The sequence below is a fragment of the Siniperca chuatsi genome, linkage group LG10 (assembly GCF_020085105.1).
Source record: "Siniperca chuatsi isolate FFG_IHB_CAS linkage group LG10, ASM2008510v1, whole genome shotgun sequence".
NCBI lineage: Eukaryota > Metazoa > Chordata > Actinopteri > Centrarchiformes > Sinipercidae > Siniperca > Siniperca chuatsi.
The window spans coordinates 1,881,946-1,908,791 of record NC_058051.1 but is presented as its reverse complement, the minus strand read 5'-3'; the positions used below and the strand labels follow the sequence as shown (position 1 = coordinate 1,908,791).

Below are 26,846 nucleotides of genomic sequence, written 5' to 3'. Positions count from 1 at the left end.
CAGGGATAGAAGTTCTAAGCAAAAAAATTTAATACACTATAATACAGGTAAGATAAATTAAGTACCAAGTGGGTATAAGTATAAAATTAAAATAAGTGTGAAGTACAAAGTGGGTTTACCGGTTGATGATAATACGGTTTAAGGTAATAGTGCATGAACTGTCAAGTTAAGTGTAGCTTATTAAGATTATAATGAGATAGAGGATATTGCACAGCAGTAATAGCAGTATGAATAAATATCGATAAATAGGGAATTTTAAACTGAGAAGAGTATATTGCACAGCAGTATTAATACAGAATATTGCACAATTATGTCAAGTATTGCAGAGATGTTAATGATCAATGTCCAATTCAATGGCTTAGGGTCATACAGACTGACACTTAGAGGGAGGAGTTAAAGAGTTTGATGGCCACAGGCAGGAATGACTTCCTGTGGCGCTCTGTGGTGCTTTTTGGGGGGATAAGTCTTCCGCTGAAGGTGCTCCTTTGTTTGACCAGCATGTCATGGAGTGGGTGGCAGACACTGTCCAAGATGGCATGTAGTTTGGCCAGCATCCTCCTCTCTGACACCACCGACAGAGAGTCCAACTCCACCCCCACAATGTCGCTGGCCTTACGGATCAGTTTGTTGAGTCTGTTAACGTCCGCTACCCTCAACCTGCTGCCCCAGCATGCAACAGCATACAGGATAGCACTGGCCACCACAGACTCATGAAACACTCATTGTCCGTCAGATGTTGAAGGACCTCAGCCTCCTCAGAAAATAGAGGCTGGCTTTGTAAAGAGCTTGAGTGTTCTTAGCCCAGTCCAGTTTGTTGTCCATGTGTACTCCCAGGTACTTGTAATCCTCTACAATGTCCACACTGACCCCTTGGATGGAAACCGGGGTCACTGGGGCCTTGGCCCTTCGTAGGTCTAGAACCAGCTCCTTAGACTTTGTCGCATTAAGCTGCAGATAGTTCTGCTCACACCATGAGACAAAGTTCCCCATCACAGCCCTGTACTCAGTCTCATCACCACCGCTGATACATCCCACCACAGCAGAGTCATCAGAAAACTTCTGAAGGTGGCAGGACTCTGTGTGGTGGCTGAAGTCCGTGGTGTAGATGGTGAAGAGGAAGGGAGAGAGGACAGTCCCCTGAGGGGCCCCAGTGTTGCTGACCACGCTGTCTGACACACAGTGCTGCAGACGCACATGCTGTGGTCTGCCAGTCAGGTAGTCCACAATCCGTGACACAGGGGGACATCCACCTGCATCGCTGCCAGCTTCTCACCCAGCAGGGCTGACCAGATGGTGTTGAAAACACTGGAGAAGTCAAAAAACATGATCCTCACCTGGTCAGTAGTCAGGCACACAGCAGAGATTACAGGTGGGGGAGGGGAGTCATCAGTGTGAAGAGGGCCGTTAGCCTGAGAGCCAGTTGAGGGGGGAGTAGGACTCTCCCAGGAAGATGGAGGAGGGGTGAGCAGTGGACTGAGAGGAGCCTGAGGGCCGACAGCAGCTGAGTTAGAGGGGGGATGAGCAGGAGCCGGTGTGTCGAATCTGTTAAAGAACAGATTAAGTTCGTTGGCCCTGTCCAAGCTGCCTTCAACTCCTCTGCTGCCAGTCGGTCTGAAGCCAGTGATGCTGTTCATGCCGCTCCAGACCTCTCTCATGTTGTTCTGCCGGAGTTTCTGCTCCAGCTTCCTCCTGTACTTCTCCCTTGGCCTCCCTGATCTTCGCCTTCAGGTCAGCCTGGATTGCCCTCACCTCCTCCCTATTTCCATCAGTAAAGGACGTCCTCTTGGCATTCGGGATGTCTTTGATGTCCTTTGTTACCCACAGTTTGTTATTTGGATAACAATGGACCATCTTAGTTGAGATATTGCAGTCTACACAGAAGTTAATGTAGCCAGTGATGCACTCAGTGAGCCCGTCAATGTCCTCTCCATGAGGCTCACAGAGTGCATCCCAGTTTGTCACCTCAAAACATTCCTGCAGTGTCCCATAGGCATCCTCTGACCATCTCCTCACTGTCCTTGTGGTCGCGGGCTGCCTTTTAACCAGAGGCACATAGCAAGGTTTGAGGTGAACCAGGTTGTGGTCTGACCTACCCAGGGGGGGAGTGAGGATGAGCTGTATGTGTCCTTAACGTTAGCATATAGCAGGTCCAATGTCCTCTCCTCTCTAGTAGGACAACTCACATACTGGGTGAAATTAGTCAGTGTTGTTGAAACACTGTCATGGTTGAAGTCACCTGAGATTAATTTGAGTGCACTCGGGTGTTGTGTCTGGAGTTGTGCTATGGCGGTGTGAATGGCATTGCCCACCAATGCCGAGTTAGCAGAGGGGGGGATGTAAACAGCCACAACAATGGCATGTGAAAATTCACGTGGCAGATAATATGGCTGGAGTCCCGCAGCTAACAGTTCAATGTCCGGGCTACAGATACTCTGCTTGATAGTAACGTGACCAGGGTTACACCATCTGTTGTTGACCAAAACAGCAAGCCCACCTTCTTTCCGCTTACCGCTCCCAGGGTGATCCCTGTCGGCCTGAACAGTATGAAAGCCGTCGATGGAAACGTTATGATCCGGGATATTCTGGTGTAGCCATGTCTCTGAGAAGCACATCAAACTACACTCACGGAAGTCCATCTGACTCCGGGCTAACGCCATTAGCTTGTCCATTTTATTCGCCAGTGATCTCACGTTGCCCATTACGAAAGAAGGCCAACACGGCTTAAATCTCTTGTTCTTAAGTCTCTTTTGTCTACACCCCTCTCTCTTCCCTCGCCACTTCGTTCCACCACAGCATCCTCGGTGTATCCTCCTCCAGATCTCAGTGGGGACATGGTCCAAGAAGAGCAAAATGAAGACTTTGAAGTGGCCTTCTCAAAGTCCTGACCTGAATCCTATTGAGATGCTGTGGCATGACCTTAAAAAGGCAGTTCGTGCTTGAAAACCCTCCAATGTGGCTGAATTACAACAATTCTGCAGAGATGAGTGGGCCAAAACTCCTCCACAGCGCTGTAAAAGACTCATTGCAAGTTATCGCAAACGCTTGATTGCAGTTGTTGCTGCTAAGGGTGGAGCAACCAGTTATTAGGTTTAGGGGGCAATCACTTTTTCACACGGGGCCATGTAGGTTTGGATTTTGTTTTCCCTTAATAATAACAACCTTCATTTAAAAACTGCATTTTGTGTTTACTTGTGTTATCTTTGACTAATATTTAAATTTGTTTGATGATCTGAAACATTTAAGTGTGACAAACATGCAAAAAAATAAGAAAACAGGAAAGGGGCAAACACTTTTTCACACCACTGTATTTGTTTTGTTGAATCTTTTGGGGGAAAATAAACCCTCTTTTTGAACTTTAAACCTGTGTTTCTTTAATTGCAAAAGAAACAGAACTTGTCGTCATGTCGAAGGTCTTGTGGCTTACTTATGTGGAAAGAGCCTGTTGTGACACACAAAATGTCTTCACTGGTCTCACAGTATTTCAGAGTATTTCGTAACACATGAGGTCTTTGTTTCTGCATGCAGTCTGTCATTTTCATCAGTGCAAAATCAGTAATGTGCAGTAAACTCGTCAAAATGAGTCTCTGCATCTTTGCAATGACATTGTCTTCAACAGTTTCCTCAGTTCTTACACAGCATTAACAGTGGGACCTGCCGTAATAAGCCGACTTACTGCCTTTAACTGTAGGGTTTGGTCATAAGTTTCTACTAATAATTAGGAAATATTAACAGAAATCTACCTGCATCACAGTTTGTACAGGGAAAACATTGTCTACGTCCAGTAGGCTGATTCATGAAGGTTCTCTCTACGCAGGGCAGACAGGCAGTATTTCTGAACTCTGTGCAATCTGTTTTAACTCGACTTCCTGTTGAAAAGAAAACCAACAATTTAATTTCATGCAACATAATGTTTCTATTAAATCAAAGTGTATAATCTTGAGGGTAAAGCGCACGTTGTGAGCTCGGCAAAGTGACACGCACTGCTGTCTACTACAGAGTCATTCTTTTACTGTCGGAATAAAACCGATACGTTTCACCTGTGAACATAAACAGCACCAACCGTGGGAGTAAGACTGACTCCACTGATCTGCACACAAGTGCTTGATTCTGGTAATCACTGCTGGCACCTGGCAGTATAACAGAAAGACTCTGTATGTAACTGAAAGTGAGATATTCCTTTAACATTCAGATGGATCTTACCAGCAGGACACATTGGACAGCATTCATTCCCTATCAGATACTCTGCTCGATGACATGCGAGGGTCTGTCCTCTGAAGACATTCATCACAAGTATCTGTGAAGAGTAAGAAAAGGTTTTCTGTCTCAGTGAAGCCTGTTAAAATGAAAACATACTGCAAATCAAATCCATGGATAGAAGCTGTTGAAATGAGCTCTGATAGAAAGCAGGCAACACTTTGTGTTTGTGTAGATCCGTTTCAGTCACCCAGATAGTTAATGTCCAAAAAATACAAAGTAAAACCACATTACCACATCCACGACAGCTAAAAGTACTGACTGAGATATTGCTGCTCGTTCCACGAATAATTAGGAGTTCATCATTTCACCTTTGCAGGTGAGTTATAGCATGAAGTCACATGACAGTTAATGATTTGTGTCATTTGTCATCAGAGTAAGACAACAAATGATTTTACCAGCAAAGCTGCAGCCGTCAAAGGTTTTCCTCTAAACATCATTTTGGACGGCAGGATCACAGTTTTCATGGGCTGAAGACGTCCTCTCACTGAGATCTGGGATGAAGTGAGATGTAAAATCCAAACAGGGACACCATCTGGAAACTGAAAGAAAACATATCCATGTAGAGATTACACTACCCGCTAAGCAAACAGTTTATTTCCAGCTTTCTGCAGCGAGCGGCCGTCTTCAACATCATGTGAATGAGAAACCTGGCTGACACAGCTACATTTGTGCTGGAGAAACCTGATGTTTAGGGTATTTGTACATGCTGTTTTGGTACTTTTACTTAAGGATTGTTACTGTATTTTATACAGTGGTGGAAGAATTGTATAATTTATAGTATAATTTAAAATGATACTATAGTTTTAAAATAATTGTCTTCCTGCAGTACTGTGGATTAGATGAATTACCTGTAAAGAAATAAGGAACTACATTAAGTAAGAAGTATATGTGTATTCAAATGAATGCCATTGATTAGCTAGATAGTTTTACAGCTGAGAAAATCAACAGTGGCCACAAATGAGAAGGTGCTTTTATCTGCTTTTCAGACACACTGTTTCAAAAATGACCACATATATTGCTACTTCTACTGAGTCTAATAAAACACTGACGACTCGAAACGTTCAGAAACTACAGATTTCAGATAATTTATCATTATTGATGAAGCTGACAATGAAGAGAGATTATATCGTGTTTAAACAGAACTTTGCCTCAGAAATCTTTCCAGTGTCTGGTCACTTTAACTGAACTCGGATCTGGACCCACAGCAGCCGGGCTGCAAGACTTTCAGCGGTAATATAACAGCAGCTGGCTCTGCAGAGTTTTACTGCGTTATTGTCCTTAATACCACGACAAAAGGAGAACGACTCACCTGGTTTCAGCGCCACATTAAGGCTGCTGCAGCTCCACTGTCCGTCCCGATCCTTCAAAGTAAAAAGGGGAAGTCCGCAAATGTGGCCTGGATGAACAACACTGCAGTTATATTAAAATCCTCCCACTGGCCTGTTCTTCATTCTCTCACATCATTTAATCTGTAGCTGTCAGAAAAGAAAACACAGGTCCTCAAAATCAGCCATACTGTGAAACTTAAAGCTGAATTTCAACAAATATAAGAAAAAATTCTTCTGAAATACATTACCTACCCCAGCTTTAAGACCTTTGTCTATACTCAAATCATATCTGCTCTTCTCCTCCTGCACTGTATCATCACTGTATCATCATTTAATCTGTAGCTGTCTGAGGAAAAGAGTTATAAACACACAGCTGGCAGCCATACACTGTATAATGGTGACATTTTGACAAAACAAACATTTGTGATTAGTGCCCATGTTGTGTTTCATTTCTGTTCCCAGCAATACAATAAAATAAATGGCTACCAAAACTTCAGCTGCAGTTGCATTAAAGGATTTGGATGCAAATGTATCCATCAGTAGTGCATCACAAAGATGTAATGCAGGAGAGCAGCTGCAGTGGCCGACTGAAGGCTTGAAGATGTCTCTTGCGTCCCTGGTATGCTTTCTGATGGTCCCATAAAGTAGACAGCTATACACCTTTACATGGAGAACTTTGTGTATGACAGGGCTCATAAAGGTGCAGAGGACGACGATCCTGTCTCTGCATCAGGGCTTTATTCTCTCCATCAAAGGCAACTGGTTAGTTTTCACAAACAGACTTGGATCTTCTTCAGTTAACCAAACAGTTACCAAGACATTTCCAGCTTCGTTACTACTCATCATCAAAAGCAAATGATCTGAGTAAAAGCTCACACGGCCGTCTCCCTCTCCCCTGCACAGCACTGAGGAGTGGACTTTGAGACTGTCCTCCACAGAAAATCTCATCAATATAAACATTTTTTTTAATGTTGTGGTTATTTGATACACCTGCAACTGATTATACATGGGGAAATATTTACACAGCAATAAAGTTCACAACTAATATTTTCGGCACTACTGTGTGTAAGTGGGATTTTCTTCCAGCCCAGTTCCCGAAGAATGAGTTCATACTGGATGATTCTGGACAGATTCTGGACCTCACGATCCAGTTTCAACATTCAGTGCTACGCAGGAAGACTTTAATAATAATAGAAAGTATCGCTATCGATGTATTACTTGGTATCAGATTGAAACCAAATGCTGTGTTATCGCCCAGCCCTAACTTATTTTCCATGTATACATATGCACAGAGCTGTGCTGTATGGTCCAGTCACATTCAAAATGATGTATACAACTGATGATTTTAAAAATGCTCCTGACTGTGGAGCTGTAGCAGCCACATGAACTGTATTACTTGAGCTTTGTTGGAAAGTAGCAGGTGATGAATCTGTTCCACTGATGCCATTCTATGTAGACATGACAGCTGTGGTAGCAGCTTCTAGGAGCAGTTTGTTTTTTACGACAATTAAAGATCCACCATTTTTCTGACTTTGGCACAAGAAAACAACGTCCCCATTCGACACCAGGCCGATTTGAATCGCTGAACAAATCAGAGATGTGGACAGCAATTCAACGGTCTGGAACCAGGTTATTATATAACAACACAAAACTATGTTTCGATGACCTGATTTGAGGGCCTTTCTTGTAAAAGCAGTTTTCACATCTCAAAACTGAAAGAAAATCCAGATTACAGACACTTCCCTTTCCCCATGCATGTTGAAATAGTTCTGCTTTCGGGACCAACAAAAACGAGAAATTGGGTCAGAAACAACCCTGGACATCAGCTCGTGACTGTGACCAACATTTTTGGTTCTCCTTTCCAACGACAAACGTAATGTTACAAGCTGGTGTGTTGAACTTTGTTCTCCACATGCAGCATCAACTTCAGCAGTTCATGATTTAAAGCAGCTGTAGCTTCACTGAGTGAAAATGTATACATTTATGAATAACGCAATTTTGCTGCTTTTTTAAGAAGTCACGTTCGACCATGACTTCACTGTGTGTCTGACAAGATGTTCAGTAAATGTTCAGTTTCTGTGTCTCATCAGTGCTGTAACGGCTCAGTAGAGAGACAGCTTTGAACCCAGATGCACGACTCAGAGACAGCAGGACGGGTAAAGTTCGCATTTAGCTGTGGTCAAAAACAAGCAAAATTAAAAACCGGCAGGCAGATCAAAACAGGCAAAAAGGGGTCAGGCTGAGAGGCAGAAGTCCGATGGGCAGGCAGTGGATCAAGCTGGCAGAGTCAGGCAGGCAGAACATGAGGCTGGAAAGCTAAGGCCTAAGCACAATAGACAATCTGGCAAGGAATACGTGGAAATGGGCCGGTAGAAACTGCAGATTTATTATCTTTATCATCAGATATTTTATCTCCCCATTTATATCCATGAGGGTAGGCTAAATAACAGAAATACCTCTCTGTATAATGGACTACAGTAGCACAAACTACATCCTCCAAATGATCACATGTTGAATCAACACGTCTCTGAAACAGTTTCAGTAAAAGCTGAACATTATAACCTTCATGAAGGACTGCTGTATTAGACTGCAGTAGTTTAGGCTAGGTGTACCTAATAAACTGGCGACTGAGTGTATTCCTGAGTGTTAACTGCTGAGAACTGAAACTTGAAACTCAGTGTGGCCAGAGCCATTTCTGTTTAGTGGCCAACACATTTATTCTAAAAGTTCCCTGTTTGAAAATAATTTACTTTAAGATCTGCAGCTCTGTCAAAAGTCTAGTCAAAACTCTAATTTTAGATATCTGTACTTACATTTTGACTAGTAAGATTTGAAAAATGCCATTCATGTGTATGGGGTTTCTCATTACAGAGATCTACAATTTAGTTGCAGATGTCCACAATGTGAATGACTAGTTGTAATTCCAGTTTCAGATGTCTACAATTTAATTGTGAATAGTCATAATTCCAGTTCAAGATATCTTATTAATTCCCCTCAATTCAAGATATCTACATTGTCCTTTTTTAGATATCTTAAATTAGGTTTGAACTAGTCAGAATGAATTGTAGATATCTCAAACTGGAGTTAGGAATAGTCATTATTTAATTATAGATATCTATTATCAAGTTATATGTGATAAGAGATATCTCATATCAGAGATATCTTTAACTTTCATTCAACTCTAATTCAAGATACACACATAATGATATGACATAATAAGGACATCTACCATCAGCAGGCCTTTTTAGTTACTCAGTCGAAGAAGATTTCTGTACTGTATACAACAGACATTATGCAGTATTACATCCTACATGCAGGGGCGGTCCTAGGGTCAGTGGAGACCTGGGACTCATGCATAGATTGATAAATATTGCAATATAAATAAGTCCTATGTAAATCAACTAGAATTATTATTATTATTATTGCAAACACACAGTTAACTGTCAAAAACAGCTCTTGCCTCCTTCAACATATCAAATCAAATCAAGTTTATTTATAAAGCACATTTAAAAACATACAAAGTTGACCAAAGTGCAGTACAATAACCTAACATAGATAGAATAAAATCACATAACATTGGTAGCCACAGGGGTGAAAGTAGGCCGATCCTGTCTGGTACACCGCACCACCAAAAGATTCAGTGCCACTACGCAGTAGTGGGGACAGCAGCTGGCTGCCAAAACCCACATTCAACAATTTGCCACGATTACATTTCCAACAAGAAAACACATCTGCTAACGTTGGGTCAACATAAACAACAGTTAGTTTTCTTATAAATTGCTTCTAAATTGGTCCAGTGTGTTTGTGCCCAGCACCTATCTGTGGATTGTTAATCCGTGCTGGAGGGAACCACGCTGCCTTTCCAAAACTGTTTCTGCTGGCTAACGTAAGCTTCTGCTGCAGCTGACATCTGCAGCTGATATCGAGTGCTGTGGGGTTTTGGCAGGCAGGCGTTTCTTGTAAAAATCTCACAAGTAAAATGACAGACAACATAAGTCGTGATGTTTCATGATGTTCAGTTTTATTCCAACAACACGGACAGCAGCAGGTCAAAAAAGCACTAGGTAGTTCTCTAACTCTGGCATACCGTAATAACCGTACACATCTTTATTTCCTAAACACACACAGTGCTCGGAAGGGTGCGTTTGAATTATTGTTCCTGTACTTTCAATTTTTTCATGACCAAACCAGCACTTTATTGATGCCATTTGTTTCTCTGGGCCCCTGCCAAACCTGACCAGTGATGACATGTTTAGTCGCATGTCTTCATTCCGCTGCTGGCTGTCGAGGTGGTGTCCAGCAAACGATGTGGGCTTTGTAGATAATTGATGGACTTTTTGGGGAAGACCTGGTCTTATTAGGAGAGACGGCATTCATCCCATTTTGGATGGAGCAGCTCTCATAGCCAGGAATCTGGCCGAGTTTATTAGTGGACCAAAACCGTGACAACTCAGAGCTGAGACCAGGAGGCAGAGTTGCAGTCTTACATGCTTCTCTGTGCTTCCAGAGCAGTTACCCACCCAAAACTCCCAACCACTTAAATTAATAAAATCGAAAGTTAACAGAAGAGGAGTTATAAATAAAAACCTAAACAAAATAGGAGAATTAAATGTGGAGTCTTAAACATCAGATCTCTGTCATCTATAGCTGTACTAGTGAACAAATTAATATCAGATTATTCAGATATTGACTTATTTTGTCTTACTGAAACCTGGCTGGGTCATGAAGAATATGTTAGCCTAAATGAATCCACACCCAGTCATATTAATACTCATATTCCTCGAGGCACCGGCCAAGGAAGTGGAGTTGCAGCCATCTTCGACTCAAGCCTATTAATCAACCCTAAACCGAAACTGAAATTCTCAAAAAAACTAATTCGAAAGCCTTGTTCTTAGTCTTAGGGGCAGAGGAGCTCAGAGATGTACTGGCACCAGGCTGTGTAAAGCTTTAAAAACAAATAAAAGAACCTTAAACTCAGTCCTACACTTGACCAGTAGCCAATGCAGAGACGTCAGAACAGGTGTGATGCTGTCTCTCTTCCTGGTAACAGTTAGAAGTCTAGCAGCCGCATTCTGCACCAGCTGCATTCGGGACAAAGATGACGAAGAAATTAAGGCGTTAGTGACAATCGTCAGGTCATTGAGAGAGAGGAACTGTTTGAATTTTGCAATATTTCTTAGTTGGAAAAAGCAACCTTTCAAAACTGTATTAATTTGCTGGTCAAATTTTAAAGCAGGATCGAAGATGACACCAAGATTTCTGGCATGGGCATTAAGGTTAGGCGCCAGGGGCCCTTGGTGATTAGCTAAACCCCTGATGGAGTTGGAGGGGCCAAATAAGACCATTTCGGTCTTACTATTGTTTAATTGAAGACCTAACTGTGTTGTTGTTTTCATCAGGTTCTAATGGGAGGTATAGCTGAGTGTCGTCTGCGTAGCAGTGGTGGGAGATATTGTATTTATGGAAGATTGAACCTGAAGAGAGCATGTATAAGGCGAATAATATCTGCCCTCAAATGGACCCTTGAGGTGCTCCTCAGGTGATGGGAGCAGACGAGGAGAAGAGGTTACCAGTTTTGACAGAAAAATATCTGTCTGTTTGGTAGGCGGACCACTGGAGGGCGCTACCATGGTTCCCGAATATTCAGAACAGAATGATCAACAGTGTCAAAGGCGGAACTAAGGTCCAGGAGAATAAGTATGGCACATTTACCAGAGTCAAGAGACATCAGTAGATCATTGGAGACTTTAAGTAGAGCTGACTCCGGGCTGTGCTGTGCCCTGAAGCCAGACTGAAATTTCTCCATGATATTATTGATTTCTAAAAATGACAAGAGCTGAGAGTGGCTGGAAATTATTCAGAACAGTTGCATCAAGGTTAGGCTTTTTAATTAAGGGATGTACTACCGCATGTTTAAAACAAGAGGGAACTGAACCATTAGCTAGGCTGTTGTTTAGGATGAGGGAAATTGCAGGACAGTGTCAAATACTTCCTTCAACAGGCATGTAGGAACAATGTCCAGGGGACTAGTAGTCGGCTTTGTGTGTGAGACTATGTCTTTAATATGAGCAAGAGACACAGGCTCAAACTTACTTAGGACAGTGGAGAAAGGAGGGAGGATGGAGGGGTTGAAGGGAGGAGGCCATCTCTAGTCGGCGCTGGATCACAGCCGCCTCCTGCCCCGGTTGGACTGCAGCATGCCGCTGAATTCTCTGCTGGGTCGCAGCAGCAGCAGTACCCTCCTTCTCTGCTGGAGTGGCAGGCTCTGGGTTCACGGGCATCACTGGTTCTGCCAGCTCCTCTACCAGTCTCCTTGTCTCCGGCTCCCTGTCCTGCTGTCCTGTCACCAGGCCCTGATCTGGTTCTCCGGCCTCCAAAGGGGTTCTGCCTTCGCTGCCGGCCTCCAGAGAGGTTCCGCCTTTGCCGCTGGCATCCAGAGACTCTCAGTCTTCACCGCCAGCCTCCATGGACTCTCCGTCTTCGCCGACAGCTTCCTGTGACCTTCTGCCTGTGCCGCCAGCATTCTGCCAGGCCTCCAAATGGTTTTGATCTTCATCGCGGACCTCATGAGATGAGCTCCGCACCTGTCCAGCCCCTGGGCCGTCTGCCCGAGGTCTACCACTTAGCCTTTTCGTTGTACCTTGTTCCTGTGCCCAGTTACCGTGAGTTGTTTGTATGGATTCTTTGTCTCCCTTGGGCCTTGTCTGGATTTTGGACTTTACACTTTACATGCTCCCTGTCAGATTTGTTTAGCCTTGTTGAACTCTTGGCTTGATTTCTACCACTGCCAGCAGGTAACCCATTTCCTATTCCTGGACCTGTATCTGCCTACCTGCCTGTTACCTGTTTGTTGCCTGTCTGCCTACCTGTCTGCTTGTACCTGCCTGTAAGCTACTTCACCCCAATAAACACTGTAGTCATCCGGCTACTTCATCCTCATACCGCTTCCTGGTCGTCTGCATTTGGGTCCACATCCTGCACCCCCATACGACAAATATCCTTTTCCTTTGCTCCAATCAGTTGATATTTTTGAATAAATTAATTTACTCTTCTATTTATCTTTAATGCGCTCATTTTCAATAACATTTTCTTTGTCTGAACTCATCTTTAATCATTTGTCTATTCCCCTTTCCCCACACAGCATTTCCTTTTTTCCACCAGGTGTCTGTTCATGTAAGCCTCGGTGTGTCTCTCGTGGTGGAGCTCTGTTAGCGGCTGCTTCTGCAGTTTTTGCACACAGACGGTTTAACCAAATGATACATTTATTAAGTGCAACCTTTTTATTATCTTTTTTTTCATTTAGCAGATCATATACTCACCATGTTTCCTAGAGACTGGCATTTTTCCGCATTCGTGAAAGCCATCTGTTTTCAGCCCCTATTAGTAAAGAACAATGTTAACCCTCCTATACGAAATAACTATGTCAAGCCTTACCATCCTCAGTAAAATAATTCAGAAGGTCCTTAGCCATCAGCTGCAACATCAGTTTCCCTTGTTGTGACGGTGGGTGCAACAAGCGCTCACATATTTAAAGCACTTCTCAGCAACGAGATGTCCATGACGGTGTACTGATAGTCCACACATAGAAACAGGAAGTATCAGCTGAGTAAAGGCTGAGGACAGCAGAGGTTGCCTCGACTCTCTACACAGACAGCTTTAGTTCCACAGTGTTTGGCACTTTATGGTTAAGGAGTTAATACGACACTCAGAGCATGCTGTCATGCAACATTTCAGTCAGGTCTTTTAGCTAAAGGGAGGTTCGTCTGACTTGTGTTTATTTTTATTTCCTTTTTATGTTTTATGTCATTATTATGACACTTGACCATATGCAGAGGACAGCAATCCTGTCTCTGTGTCAGGGCTTTATTTTAACCATCAAAATGAACTAGCAGTTAGTATAGGACCATTGTGTCCATTTATTAAAACAGAGCAGAAGTGGATCTTTATAGTTACTAACGATGGCTCTGTTCTTTTCTCGTGTCCCAATAAGCCACGACAATGTGACAGTGAGCCAGCATGAACAATACCAGGACCCTGAAACTGAAGCAACTAAATGGAATTCAGCCATCATTAATTTGAGTATTTATGTGCTTTTCCTGCTGTGACGTGTGAGAATGTCTTGTGTGAAAAAGGCCTGTATGAACAACAGGAGACATATATTTGGAATGAACATTGTCAAAGTGTTAGGTAGGACATTTACTCGAGCTCTGGATTTAAAGTTGTGACTTTATTTCCAGCGGTGGAATATAAGTACATTTATTACTTCACTACATTTGTCTGACAGCTTTAGTTACTTTTCAAAATTACATTTTTTTCATCCCCTTCCTGTCCAGTGAAAACCATGTATCTACACCTGTTTACACCCCCCCCCCCCGATCAGCTGGAAAACACATCGTCACAGAGCTGAAAACAGGCTGTTTTTCTGAGCTCATGAAAAGTTGACTTTTTAGAGATACGTGGTTCTCACAGGACAGCGACACTACAAACATACATCTTATAGACCATGATGCATTGCTGCAGATTAAACTACCCAACAGTATATAAAGCAGTTAAAATGAGCTCAACCTTAAACATCTGCAGCAGTAAAATGCAACATACACATTAGTGCAGCAGGAATATGAATCTATATATATCTATATAATCGATATAATAAAACACTGACAGGGAGCAGTTTACTGCACAGTGAATACTTTTACATTTTGCTGAAAATCCTTAAATACTTTTACTTAAAGGTGGGGTATGTGATTGTAATCCAATACACATCTTTTTGTCAAATTCAGAGAATATCACCTCATGGTCGGCTAGCTTGGACCGAGCCACACAAATCATTCCAGCGATGATTTGTGTGTCCGGTAACGTTAAATGACTTGCCCACGGACTTTCAGCTTAACGTTAGTTACATTACGTGCTGTGTCGCTGTTCACTCTATATCATGGTATTTGTCATGGTATTGGATTTCTCCAGAATCGCATACCCCACCTTTAAGATTGCAGGACTTTTACTTGTAGTGGAGTATTTTCACAGTGTGGTATTAGTACTTTTACTTAAGTAAAGAATCTGAATATTTCTTCTTCCACTGATTTCTATTTTGTGACACTTTTTCTTTTTGTCTAGCTTAATGTTTAACGTAAACAATCTAATGAAAACTGTTCTTGTAATCATTTTCCAATAAATACTATCAAATTCATTAATGGCTTCTTTACAAAAACATTATTTTATATTACAAAATAATGATTAATGATGTTTGAACTACAGGGAGCATTAGATTTAAATAAACATCAACACACGTAATATACATGTGTTGATGTACACGCATATAATACCTAGTGTTCTGTTTTTATCAGCTGAGTCAGCAGTGAGATACAATTTCAACTCTTTGACAGAAAAAGGTCCACATGCTGAATATCACAGGCTCCCAGGAGTTTAATGAGGAATGTTTCAATTATAAAGGCATTTTTTCACCTGATCAAGCTACTGTCTAATTAATCTCTTGGGAAGCTGCGATGTTCAGCATGTGGACTACCTCTCTCTCTACCATACGCTGCTTTGCTGCTGCACCTGTACCCACCTGGGGTTGGACGTGCACAGTGCACACAATCCAGCCTCTCTGCTTTTGATCAGAGTAACCATCATGTTGCAGCTCAGGACTCGTCGTATCCGTCTTCTGTTCCAGCTGTTTGTTTTTGTTCATGACAGTTAAAGTCCAGTTTCAGCCTGCCAGGTGTTCAGATCCAGCTGTGAGCTCTCTGACCACCAGAGAAGAAGAAGAAAGCCTACATGTACAGTTACAGGAAGACGATTCGCTGGAAGTCTGTAGCGGTGTGACTTCAGTCTCTGTACAGTAACATCTGTGTGAGATAATGATCCAGACTGTAGACCAGCAGTTCTGTAGAGGACGGGTTCAGCTTGTAGCACAGTGCAGGACCTTCAGCTGGGACTGTTTCATTTCTGTACACTGCAAAGACAATGTGCCAGCATCCAACTGGATTATGACTGGATTCTAGAGATCATTCACTTTGATGCGTCCTGTCTGCACGTTTAAACAGGAAGTGTCTCAACCTGAGGAGAGAAACATTTAGTTTAAACAGAAACATCTGGTACATTTGTAAAGACATCAGAGAGTGTAGCTCAGTCAGACAGTCCTCAGTCAGTGAACATTTCAGTGTAGAAGACACTGCTGTCTTACCTGCAGCTGTGAACACGTCTGTTGTCTTTTCCACTCAGAGGCTCCTGTTTTGTGAAATATTGATAAATGAGTGACATCATTTAATTACTTAGAAGAAACATCACTCCTACTTTGTACTGTACATACAGTGAAATGGACGCAGTAATAACAGTAAAGGGAGAATAAAACATACCTGTTGGGGATTTTCTGCATTTGTTTTTCTTTCTGTAATAAAACATTACCAACAAACACCTTAATCAACAACTTCATGATGTGACAGACAATATTAATATCTATCAAAAACATGACCAGGTTTTAAGCAAATCTTACCTCTGTGTAGGCATCTTTTCTTCTTTCTGAGATAGTACAATACAGCTACAGACGCTCCAATTAATAAAAAAAGCCCAACAACAGCAGGAGCAACAATGATCACAGTTCCTGTCGTGTCTGAACTTTGTTCTCCACATTCAGCATCAGCTGAAGCAGTTCCTGCTCTCAGCTGAAGATTTATTGATCCACATCTGGAATGATAGAGGGACATTTTTTACAGGAACATTTGTAGGAAACCATGAATTCACTGCTGTTGGAAGAATTCAGGTGTCTGATGTGAAGCTTCTCTTACTGTGTGTGTGGCCGACAGGATGTAAATGTCCCATCTGAAAATGTCCCCCCACTGCAGTCAGAGCACTCTGTGTCTCTTAACGCTGTTCCTGTACCAATACAAATGAGATATATTGAACCAGTTCAGCGTACATATTATGAAGGGATCAAAGTGTTATATGACATCATTACACTTCATCAGACCTGTCTGATTTAATTTCAGTAGATTTAAAAAAACATTTCTTTGTTTCAAGTTTTGATATTTCAGGAAAAATGAATTCTTTGAAGTATGATGAGATGTTGTAGTGCAGCTCTTTTATCATAATCACAGAGCAAGATGGTATTTTGATTCACTGTAAAGGAGGAATAATATTATATAATCTTAAATAATAGTACTAATATGTTGATGCCAGTTAACAACTAGATTGCCAGGAAATGACATAACTTGCAGTTCAACACAGCAGTTTAAACTTTTGTCTTCTGGCCAGTGTAACATCCATCTGTCTGGGTAACGGCCGTAATAACATGAAAACGAGGAAAGTGATTTATGAAGAGAAAACTATGTTTTTACCACGAAATAAAACAAATGATCCCAACAGAAAGAACCAGATTCTTCTGCTTTTGTCTGCTCTTGAACCAGTGTTGTCCACGTCAGTTTCAGGAGTCGCTTTCTCCCAGTTAATCTTTCCTTAATATCATAAATAATTTAAGCTCAGAAACTTCATATTTCTGAACCAGAACCTTCAGTATTTGGATCAAGTAACTCTTGAAAAAGAAGGTGTGTCATTAAGCAGCTAAAGCCGTGATTTCAGTGCACCTGATACATATCTAACCAACATTTACAGAAGGTAAATATAAGCATGGGATCGGACTTTGCATCGGCACATACCCAAAATTAAAGGACAGCTGAGCAAACTCCATTCGCTGCTGAAAGCCACAAGATGTGGTTTAAGTGATTTCCACCTAGTAGACCTCGTGCTACGAATCTTTTGTCAAACCATACCATATGGTTAATGTGAAGAGACTGTTGGAGCTGCTACAGCAGGGCGAGAAGCTCACAACTAAAGAGGCACAGGAGCTTTTTCTTTCTCGCCTTTCAGGGCAAAAACAGCAGGTGTTATTTAGACACCTGCGGCCTCTAAATACACCTGCAGTGTACGTTGGTCAGAACAGCAGCTCCAGTTACTAAACATGCCAGTAAATGTGGATGAAAACGTTCAATTACAGTATCTGGTAAAGCATGGAGCATTTGAGAAAGTGATCCACAGGTTTCACTTTGGGACTTTTTCTCAGTCTGCTTCTAATAGTGAGGAGCTTCTGCTCCCATTCACGCATTCCCGCTAATTTTATGTTGGAAAAATACAACCCAACCCATTTTCACACCAGCTTGAACAGGGCCAACAAACTTAATCTGTTCTTTAACAGATTCTACACACCGGCTCCTGCTCATCCCCCCTCTAACTCAGCTGCTGTCGGCCCTCAGACTTCTCTGAGTTCATTGCTCCCCCCTCCTCCATCTTCCTGGGAGAGTCCTACTCCCCCCTCAACTGGCTCTCAGGCTAACGGCCCTCTTCAGACTGATGAATCCCCCTCTCCCCCTCCTGTAACCTCTGCTGTGGGCCTGACTGCTGACCAGGTGAGAGGACAGCTGATGAAACGCCAATCAAACAAGGCTGCAGGCCCCAATGGTGTTTGCCCTGGGGTGCTAAAAGCCTGCGTCCCCCAGCTATGTGGAGTCTTTCAACACGTCTTCAACCTGAGCCTGAGTCTTCAAAGGGTCCCTGTTCTGTGGAAGACATCTTGCCTCGTTCCTTCGGCGAAGACGCCGCGTCCCAGTGGCTCCAAGGACTACAGACCTCCCACATAATGAAGACCCTGGAGAGACTGGTGCTGGAACAGCTGCGGCCCATGGTCAGACCCCTCCTGGACCCCTTCAGTTCGCCTACCATCCCCGGCTGGGAGTTGAGGATGCCATCATCTTCCTGCTGAACCGCATCTACACCCACCTGGACAAGCCGGCAAGCACGGTGAGGATCATGTTTTTTGACTTCTCCAGTGCTTTCAACACCATCCGGCCAGCCCTGCTGGGTGAGAAGCTGGCAGTGATGCATTTGGATGCCCCCCTCGTGTCCTGGATTGCTGACTACCTGACTGGCAGACCACAGCAGTCTCCATCCAGGGGGTCAGTGTGGACATTGTAGAGGATTACAAGTACCTAGGAGTACACATGGACAATAAACTGGGCTAAAAACACACAAGCTCATTTCAGGAAGGGCCACAGCCGCCTCTATTTTCTGAGGAGGCTGAGGTCCTTCAACATCTGCCAGACAATGCTGAGGATGTTTCATGAGTCTGTGGTGGCCAGTGCTATCCTGTATGCTGTTGCATGCTGGGGCAGCAGGTTGAGGGTAGTGGACACTGACAGGGTCAACAAACTGATCCGTAAGGCCAGCGACATTGTGGGGGTGGAGCTGGACTCTCTGGAGGTGGTGTCAGGGAGGAGGATGCTGGCTAAACTACATGCCATCTTGGACAGTGTCTCCCACCCGCTCCATGATGTGCTGGTCAAACAAAGGAGCACCTTCAGCGGAAGACTCATCCCCCCAAAAAGCACCACAGAGCGTGTGCGTGAGCGAAGTAATTCCTGCCTGTTGCCATCAAACTCTTTAACTCCTCCCTCTAAGTGTCAGTCTGTATGACCCTAAGTCATTAAACTGGACATTGATCATTAAATCTCTGCAGTACTTGACATAATTGTGCAATATTCTGTGTTAATACTGCTGTGCAATATACTGTTTTCAGTTTAATGTATTGATATTTATTCATACTTCCATTACTGCTGTGCAATATCCACCGTCTCATAATAATCTCAATAAGCTACACTTAACTTGACAGTACATGCACTACTACTTATTACTTATATTATTACATTGTATTATTATACCGTATTATTATCATCAACTGGTAAATCCACTATGTACTTTACACTTTTTTTAATTTTATACTTACACCCACTTGGTACTTAATTTATCTTACTTGTATTATAGTGTATTACATTTTTTGCTTAGTACTTCTATTCCTGTGTGCACTGATGTGATAGTGAGCAGCTGTAACAAAAGGGTTTCCCCTCAGGCATCAATAAAGTATTTCTGATTCTGATTCTGATGTGATTCTGAATCTATTTAAATTATGTTTTTGTTCATTTACATGCACTGCACACTGTAACTAATCAGCTTCAGTGGTTTTACTCAGTCGGTTGACCATCTGAAAGTTCCCTCATTGACGGCTACAGGCTGACTGGATGACTCAACTGGTCTGAACTTAGCGCTTTCTACAAATTTATTTTGGTGCTTCTGTTCTGCCATCTAGTGGTCTGAAATCACCACTTGCAGCTTTAATGAGCAAGTTGTCGATGAGGTCAGTTTCCCTGAACTTTAAAACTTAAACTATACCTATAACCTTAAAGTCAGCACAAGAAAACCAACCATTCTGACGGATGTATTGTCCTGGTTGACAGCTTGTGTGTTTCTGTGCGGCCACACAGCCGCCGTCTGCAGAGTCCACACAGTAGAATCCCTCCAGTGGTTCACAAACTGCATCTGATGTTGTTGTACATGACGTCTTTGTCTTTAAACCAGAACCTGTCAACACATGTAGAGGTTACATATGGAGATATTAAACCTTTATTCTGTTTAATCTACTAGAGAGCAACATGCTAATTTTTCTTTTCGGACTTAAAGGCGATCTTTAGTTTTTAATGATATTTTTAGTAAATGTGAAACAGTAGTTTACCTAATTTATGAAGTCATGGGAAAACATCTGACTTGTCTTTTATGGATTTGATTGGGTGGAGAATAAAACAAAGCAGTGGAAAAAAGATGGAAGGTACCAGTGACTTCTGGAGAAGTCAGTTCTATCATTACTGCAAATCCCACTGTTAAAACTTGCTTATTGCTGTATAAAAACTGAGGAAAACACAGTAGTACAGTCTCAGCTAATATTAACAGCTGTGATGGCCACAGAATGAAAGGTCCAAGGTTTAACACTCGCCCACATCATTACCACGCTTAATTATTTTCATTTGCAGGCGCTTAAAATGACAAACACAATCTGTTTGGTTTAGAATTTGTTTATTGGCACCTTTGGACATGTAGTGCTTCTAGATTAAGTGCACACATTTACTTTACATTGTTTTGTCATACTGTTTATTTGATTAAGTTATGCTAATTCACTTCTTCACCCACTCCATGACATGCTGGTCAAACAAAGGAGCACCTTCAGCGGAAGACTTATCCCCCCACCACAGAGCGCCACAGGAAGTCATTCCTGCCTGTGGCCATCAAACTCTTTAACTCCTCCCTCTAAGTGTCAGTCTGTCATTAAACTGGACATTGATCATTACATTTCTGCAATACTTGACATAATTGTACAATACTCTGTGTTAATACTCCTGTGCAATATACTGTTTTCAGTTTAGAATTCCCTATATATTGATATTTATTCATACCTCTATTACTGCTGTGCAATATCCTCCGTCTCATTATAATCTTAATAAGCTACACTTAACTTGACAGTTCATGCACTATTACTTTATACCGTATTATTATCATCAACAAGTAAACCCACTTTGTACTTCACACTTATTTTATACTTATACCCACTTGGTACTTTTACTGACCTGTATTATAGTGTATTATATGTTTTGCTTAGAACTTCTATTCCTGTGTACACTGACGTGATAGTGAGCTGCTGTAACAAAAGAGTTTCCCTGTGGGGATCAATAAAGTATTTCTGATTCTGATTTATGCCTTGAGCTACCCGGCTGCTGAGTTCTTCTTCCTGGTCTGGCAAAAGATGCGGATGAGGGCGGACCCTGCCTTTATAAAGAGGCCCAAGCCAAAGACCATACCACTAGCTCTGACAGCATGGGGGGAGCTCAGGGGTCTTAGTGTTGAGTTGTAATTGCTGTCTATGTTGCCCCCGCCCCCCGTGTGTGTTTATTGGTTTGATCAGGGATCAAGGGATCAGGGAAAACAAAATCCAAACCTACATGGCCCTGTGTGAAATAGTGATTGCCCCCTGAACCTAATAACTGGTTGGGCCACCCTTAGCAGCAACAACTGCAATCAAGCATTTGCGCTAACTTGCAATGAGTCTTTTACAGCGCTGTGGAGGAATTTTGGCCCACTCATCTTTGTAGAATTGTTGTAATTCAGCCACATCGGAGGGTTTTCGAGCATGAACTGCCTTTTTAAGGTCATACCACAGCATCTCAATAGGATTCAGGTCAGGACTTTGACTAGGCCGCTCCAAAGTCTTCATTTTATTCTTCTTCTTCGTCTGTCAGCCTCACTAGAATGCTGTATCAAATTCACATCTGAATCCATGTAAGGTTCAGCTGTTATGCAACAGATGTTGAACTTATCTCCACTAGGCCACTCCAAAGTCTTCATTTTGTTCTTCTTCAGCCATTCAGAGACCCCACAACAACAACAACTGCAGACCTCACTTGCCTCAGTTAAAAGTCAGTGTTCATGACTCCACAATAAGAAAGAGATTGGGCAAAAATGGTCTGCATGGCAGAGTTCCAAGACGAAAACCACTGCTGAGCAAAAAGAACATTAAGGCTCGTCACATTTTTTGTCTTGATGATCCCCAAGACTTTTGGGAAAATACTCTGTGGACTGACGAGACAAAAATTTTAATTTCTGGAAGGTGTGTGTCTCATTACATCTGGCGTAAAAGTAACAACGCATTTCAGAAAAAGAACATTGAATACAATGATCCAAAACACACCAGCAAGTCCACCTCCGAATGGCTGAAAAAGAACAAAATTAAGACTTTGGAGAGGCCTAGTCAAAATTCCTCCACAGCGCTGTAAAAGACTCATTGCAAGTTATCGCAAACGCTTGATTGCAGTTGTTGCTGCTAAGGGTGGCCCAACCAGTTATTAGGTTCAGGGGGCAATCACTATTTCACACAGGGCCATGTAGGTTTGGATTTTGTTTTTCTCTTAATAATAACAACCTTCATTTAAAAACTGCATTTTGTGTTTACTTGTGGTATCTTTGACCAATATTTAAATTTGTATGATGATCTGAAACATTTAAGTGTGACAAACATGCAAAAAATAAGAAATCAGGAAGGGGGCAAACACGTTTTCACACCACTGTATTTGTTTTGTTGAATCTTTTGGGGGAAAATAAACCCTCTTTTTGAACCTTAAACCTGTGTTTCTTGTGCTTTAATTGCAAAATAAACAGAACTTGTCGTCATGTCGAAGGTCTTGTGGCTTATTTATGTGGAAAGAGCCTGTTGTGACACACAAAATGTCTTCACTGGTCTCACAGTATTTCAAAGTATTTCATAACACATGAGGTCTTTGTTTCTGCATGCAGTCTGTCATTTTCATCAGTGCAAAATCAGTAATGTGCAGTAAACTCGTCAAAATGAGTCTCTGCATCTTTGCAATGACATTGTCTTCAACAGTTTCCTCAGTTCTTACACAGCATTAACAGTGGGACCTGCCGTAATAAGCCGACTTACTGCCTTTAACTGTAGGCTTGGTCATAAGTTTCTATTAATAATTAGGAAATATTAACAGAAAACTACCTGCATCACAGTTTGTACAGGGAAAACACTGTTTAAGTCCAGTAGGCTGATTCATGAAAGTTCTCTCTACGCAGGGCAGACAGGAAGTACTTCTGAACTCTGTGCAATCTGTTTTAACTCGACTTCCTGTTGAAAAGAAAACCAACAATTTAAATTCATGCAACATAATGTTTCTATTAAATCAAAGTGTATAATCTTGAGGGTGAAGCGCACGTTGTGAGCTCAGCAAAGTGACACACACTGCTGTCTACTACAGAGTCATTCTTTTACTGTCGGAATAAAACTCCAGTCAGATGCAGGAAGTTCACCGATACGTTTCACCTGTGAACATAAACAGCACCAACCGTGGGAGTAAGACTGACTCCACTGATCTGCACACAAGTGCTTTATTCTGGTAATCACTGCTGGCACCTGGCAGTATAACAGAAAGACTCTGTATGTAACTGAAAGTGAGATATTCCTTTAACATTCAGATGGATCTTACCAGCAGGACACATTGGACAGCATTCATTCCCTATCAGATACTCTGCTCGATGACATGTGAGGGTCTGTCCTCTGAAGACACTCATCACAAGTATCTGTGAAGAGTAAGAAAAGGTTTTCTGTCTCAGTGAAGCCTGTTGAAATGAAAACATACTGCAAATCAAATCCATGGATAGAAGCTGTTGAAATGAGCTCTGATAGAAAGCAGGCAGCACTTTGTGTTTGTGTAGATCCGTTTCAGTCACCCAGATAGTTAATGTCCAAAAAATACAAAGTAAAACCACATTACCACATCCACGACAGCTAAAAGTACCGACTGAGATGTTGCTGCTCGTTCCACGAATCATTAGGAGTTCATCATTTCACCTTTGCAGGTGAGTTATAGCATGAAGTCACATGACAGTTAATGATTTGTGTCATTTGTCATCAGAGTAAGTCAATGTTTGGACTGGCACACAAAACACAGAGTTGAAATCTTTCATTCCTATTTTATTCATTTTTATTTTATTTAGGATCCCCATTAGTTATTACCGCAGTAACAACTGTTCTCCCTTCAAGCATCACATTAGAGGCAGTCCACAATATCAACAAAACTAAATGAATTAAAAATGAGAGAATAGTGGTTCTCTTACATTCCTGTGATGCAGCTTCACCTCAGAGTTGTCGACAGGTGAGTCTACATCTGTTAAGGTGGAGCGACACCAGTGTTTCCCATATATAGACTGTATTTTCCCTTATCAGTCAATTTGTTTACTTTTGTATTTCTTCATTTCAAAACTGTTTGTAAATGTGCGTTCACAGGCGCTGGTGGACGCTGCCGATTTTCACAACCCCCGCCCCCGTCATCCTACCACTGGAAATGGTTACACTCTCCCACCAGTACTGATGTAGAGAACGGCTCCATCTTAACCTTTACCACATCCACTCTCTTCTCCTACAGAGGTTAAAGGCAGGGCAGCTGCTCATCACTCAGAGCTGATGAAGCCTCTCTGATGAACAGAGTGTTTGTCGATGTGAGAATCATAAAGGAAAAAGCTTTATAAAGAATCAAATGTTGGAGAGGAGGAGCGATATGATGTATGAACTGCTGCCATGCAAATAACAGCTTGCTGCGAAAACAAATGATTTTACCAGCAAAGCTGCAGCCGTCAAAGGTTTTCCTCTAAACATCATTTTGGACGGCAGGATCACAGTTTTCATGGGCTGAAGACGTCATCTCACTGAGATCTGGGATGAAGTGAGATGTAAAATCCAAACAGGGACACCATCTGGAAACTGAAAGAAAACATATCCATGTAGAGATTACACTACCCGCTAAGCAAACAGTTTATTTCCAGCTTTCTGCAGCGAGCGGCCGTCTTCAACATCATGTGAATGAGAAACCTGGCTGACACAGCTACATTTGTGCTGGAGAAACCTGATGTTTAGGTTTCAACTGTCCACACATGACCGGGTGCAGAACCGCTTTAAAGCAGCCTGAGATGAGGAACCACAGGTGAATCCTAGAAGTCTTTTACCCTTCACTGGGAATCTGTTTATTAACTGGTCACTGCAGATTAAACCAGTTCCACCAAAGAGACATTTCCCCTCTAAACTTCTCACATGGCTTCATTAGAATAACTGTACGACGCCCGAAAGGTGAAATTATCCAACAAATATTGAAGTAAAGTCCAGAACATGAATCCAAACTTGTGAAGCAGAACTTTGTTTCTCTTCTTTCCTACCACATCAATCATCTCACGACCCCTCAGAGACTCTGTCTCCGGCCACTTTGCCTCAGAAATCTTTCCAGTGTCTGGTCTCTTTAACTGAACTCGGATCTGGACCCACAGCAGCCGGGCTGCAGGACTTTCAGCGGTAATATAACAGCAGCTGGCTCTGCAGAGTTACACTGAGTTACTTCTTTAATGAAATATATCGAGAGAAAAGGAGAACCACTCACCTGGTTTCAGCGACACATAAAAACTGAAGCAGCTTCAGGACACTGCGGTCCCTTCAAAGTAAAAGCAGAAGTCCACAACAGTGACGCCGACTTGGCGACTTTGTCACTAGATTTGGCGACTTTTCTCTCGCTTCTTGGCGAGTTTATTTCTAAAAAGCGATATAAAAATCTCTAATATTGTAATTCATTCCCATGCATGCAGTGTCTCTCCCTCCTCATTATTATGAGGCCAGATATTTCTCTAGCTACGTTTCCTATGTCTTAAATTAAGATGTCTCCCTCACTGCACTAAACTGTATGTGCTGCGTTATTTAATCTGTAGCTGTCTGAGGAAAAGAGCTATAAAAACACAGCTGGCAGCCATACACTGTATAATGGTGACATTTTGACAAAACAAACATTTGTGATTAGCCCATGTTGTGTTTCGTTTCTGTTCCCAGCAATACAATAAAATAAATGGCTACCAAAACTTCAGCTGCAGTTGCATTAAAGGATTTGGATGCAAATGTATCCATCAGTAGTGCATCACAAAGATGTAATGCAGGACAGCAGCTGCAGTGGCCGACTGAAGGCTTGAAGATGTCTCTTGCGTCCCTGGTATGCTTTCTGATGGTCCCCTAAAGTAGACAGCTATACACCTTTACATGGAGAACTTTGTGTATGACAGGGCTCATAAAGGTGCAGAGGACGACGATCCTGTCTCTGCATCAGGGCTTTATTCTCTCCATCAAAGGCAACTGGTTAGTTTTCACAAACAGACTTGGATCTGCTTCAGTTAACCAAACAGTTACCAAGACATTTCCAGCTTCGTTACTACTCATCATCAGAAGCAAATGATCTAGTTGTCGGACCAATACCTGCAGATATTTGTACATGCCTCGTACGATTCTTTGCCTTTTGTCACGTCAAACATTTGGAAAGTTACACATTTGTCTGCTGTGTTATTAAAATCAAAGAGGTGACGTAGTGTCTAAACAAAGTGCTCACTGGTTTTATTGTCAGTCCATTATGTGTAGCCTCCACAGTCTAAAATGCTGCATGTTGTACTACTTTCAGTATTTTTCTGTCACCAGTTGCTGAGGTTTCATTAATGGGTGTGACAATTAGACACCAAGTTACAGTTCTTATTAAAACAAAAGCATTCTCAGCTTTTATTCTGAAGGAAGTTGAGCCCTTCCTCTGGGTTTCATTGTTTTTAGAGATACTGGTATTCCCCTAACCGATCTTGCTTTACTTGTGTGCTCACAGTGAACTGATTGTTTCCCCACAGACTGTAGTTCCTTGTTCCTTCATCAGTGACCTGCACATTAATGATCTTGTTGACTTGTATTTCCTTAAATACGCAGACACTCTGGTGTCATCAGAGATATGCTGACATGAGGATGACTAAGTGTACTTGTATAACTTGTGTTATGTTCTGCATTTGCACATGTTGCGTACAGAGCTCGGGGACCTTTTT

General features: G+C 42.2%; 1 protein-coding gene across 4 annotated transcripts in view; it reads right to left on the bottom strand.

Moving 5' to 3' along the window:
* LOC122883565 (tumor necrosis factor receptor superfamily member 14-like) overlaps positions 1-25,350 on the bottom strand; it is a 36,009-nt gene extending 10,659 nt beyond the window's left edge. Inside the window, exons 1-5 of one of the 4 annotated variants that reach the window (XM_044212431.1) lie at positions 24,577-25,350; positions 23,447-23,540; positions 22,963-23,088; positions 19,836-19,991; positions 16,373-16,460 (exon numbers count right to left, since the gene is read on the bottom strand). In XM_044212431.1, the coding sequence (XP_044068366.1) occupies positions 16,373-16,460; positions 19,836-19,991; positions 22,963-23,088; positions 23,447-23,540; positions 24,577-24,645 (533 nt within the window). In that variant the 5' untranslated portion in view covers positions 24,646-25,350. Of the gene's footprint in view, positions 1-3,740; positions 3,867-4,200; positions 4,295-4,652; positions 4,797-5,566; positions 5,718-16,372; positions 16,461-19,835; positions 19,992-22,962; positions 23,089-23,446; positions 23,541-24,576 lie in introns of those variants that run through there. The other 3 variants (XM_044212428.1, XM_044212429.1, XM_044212430.1) reach the window with 3 other exon arrangements.
* Positions 25,351-26,846: the final 1,496 nt, after the last annotated feature.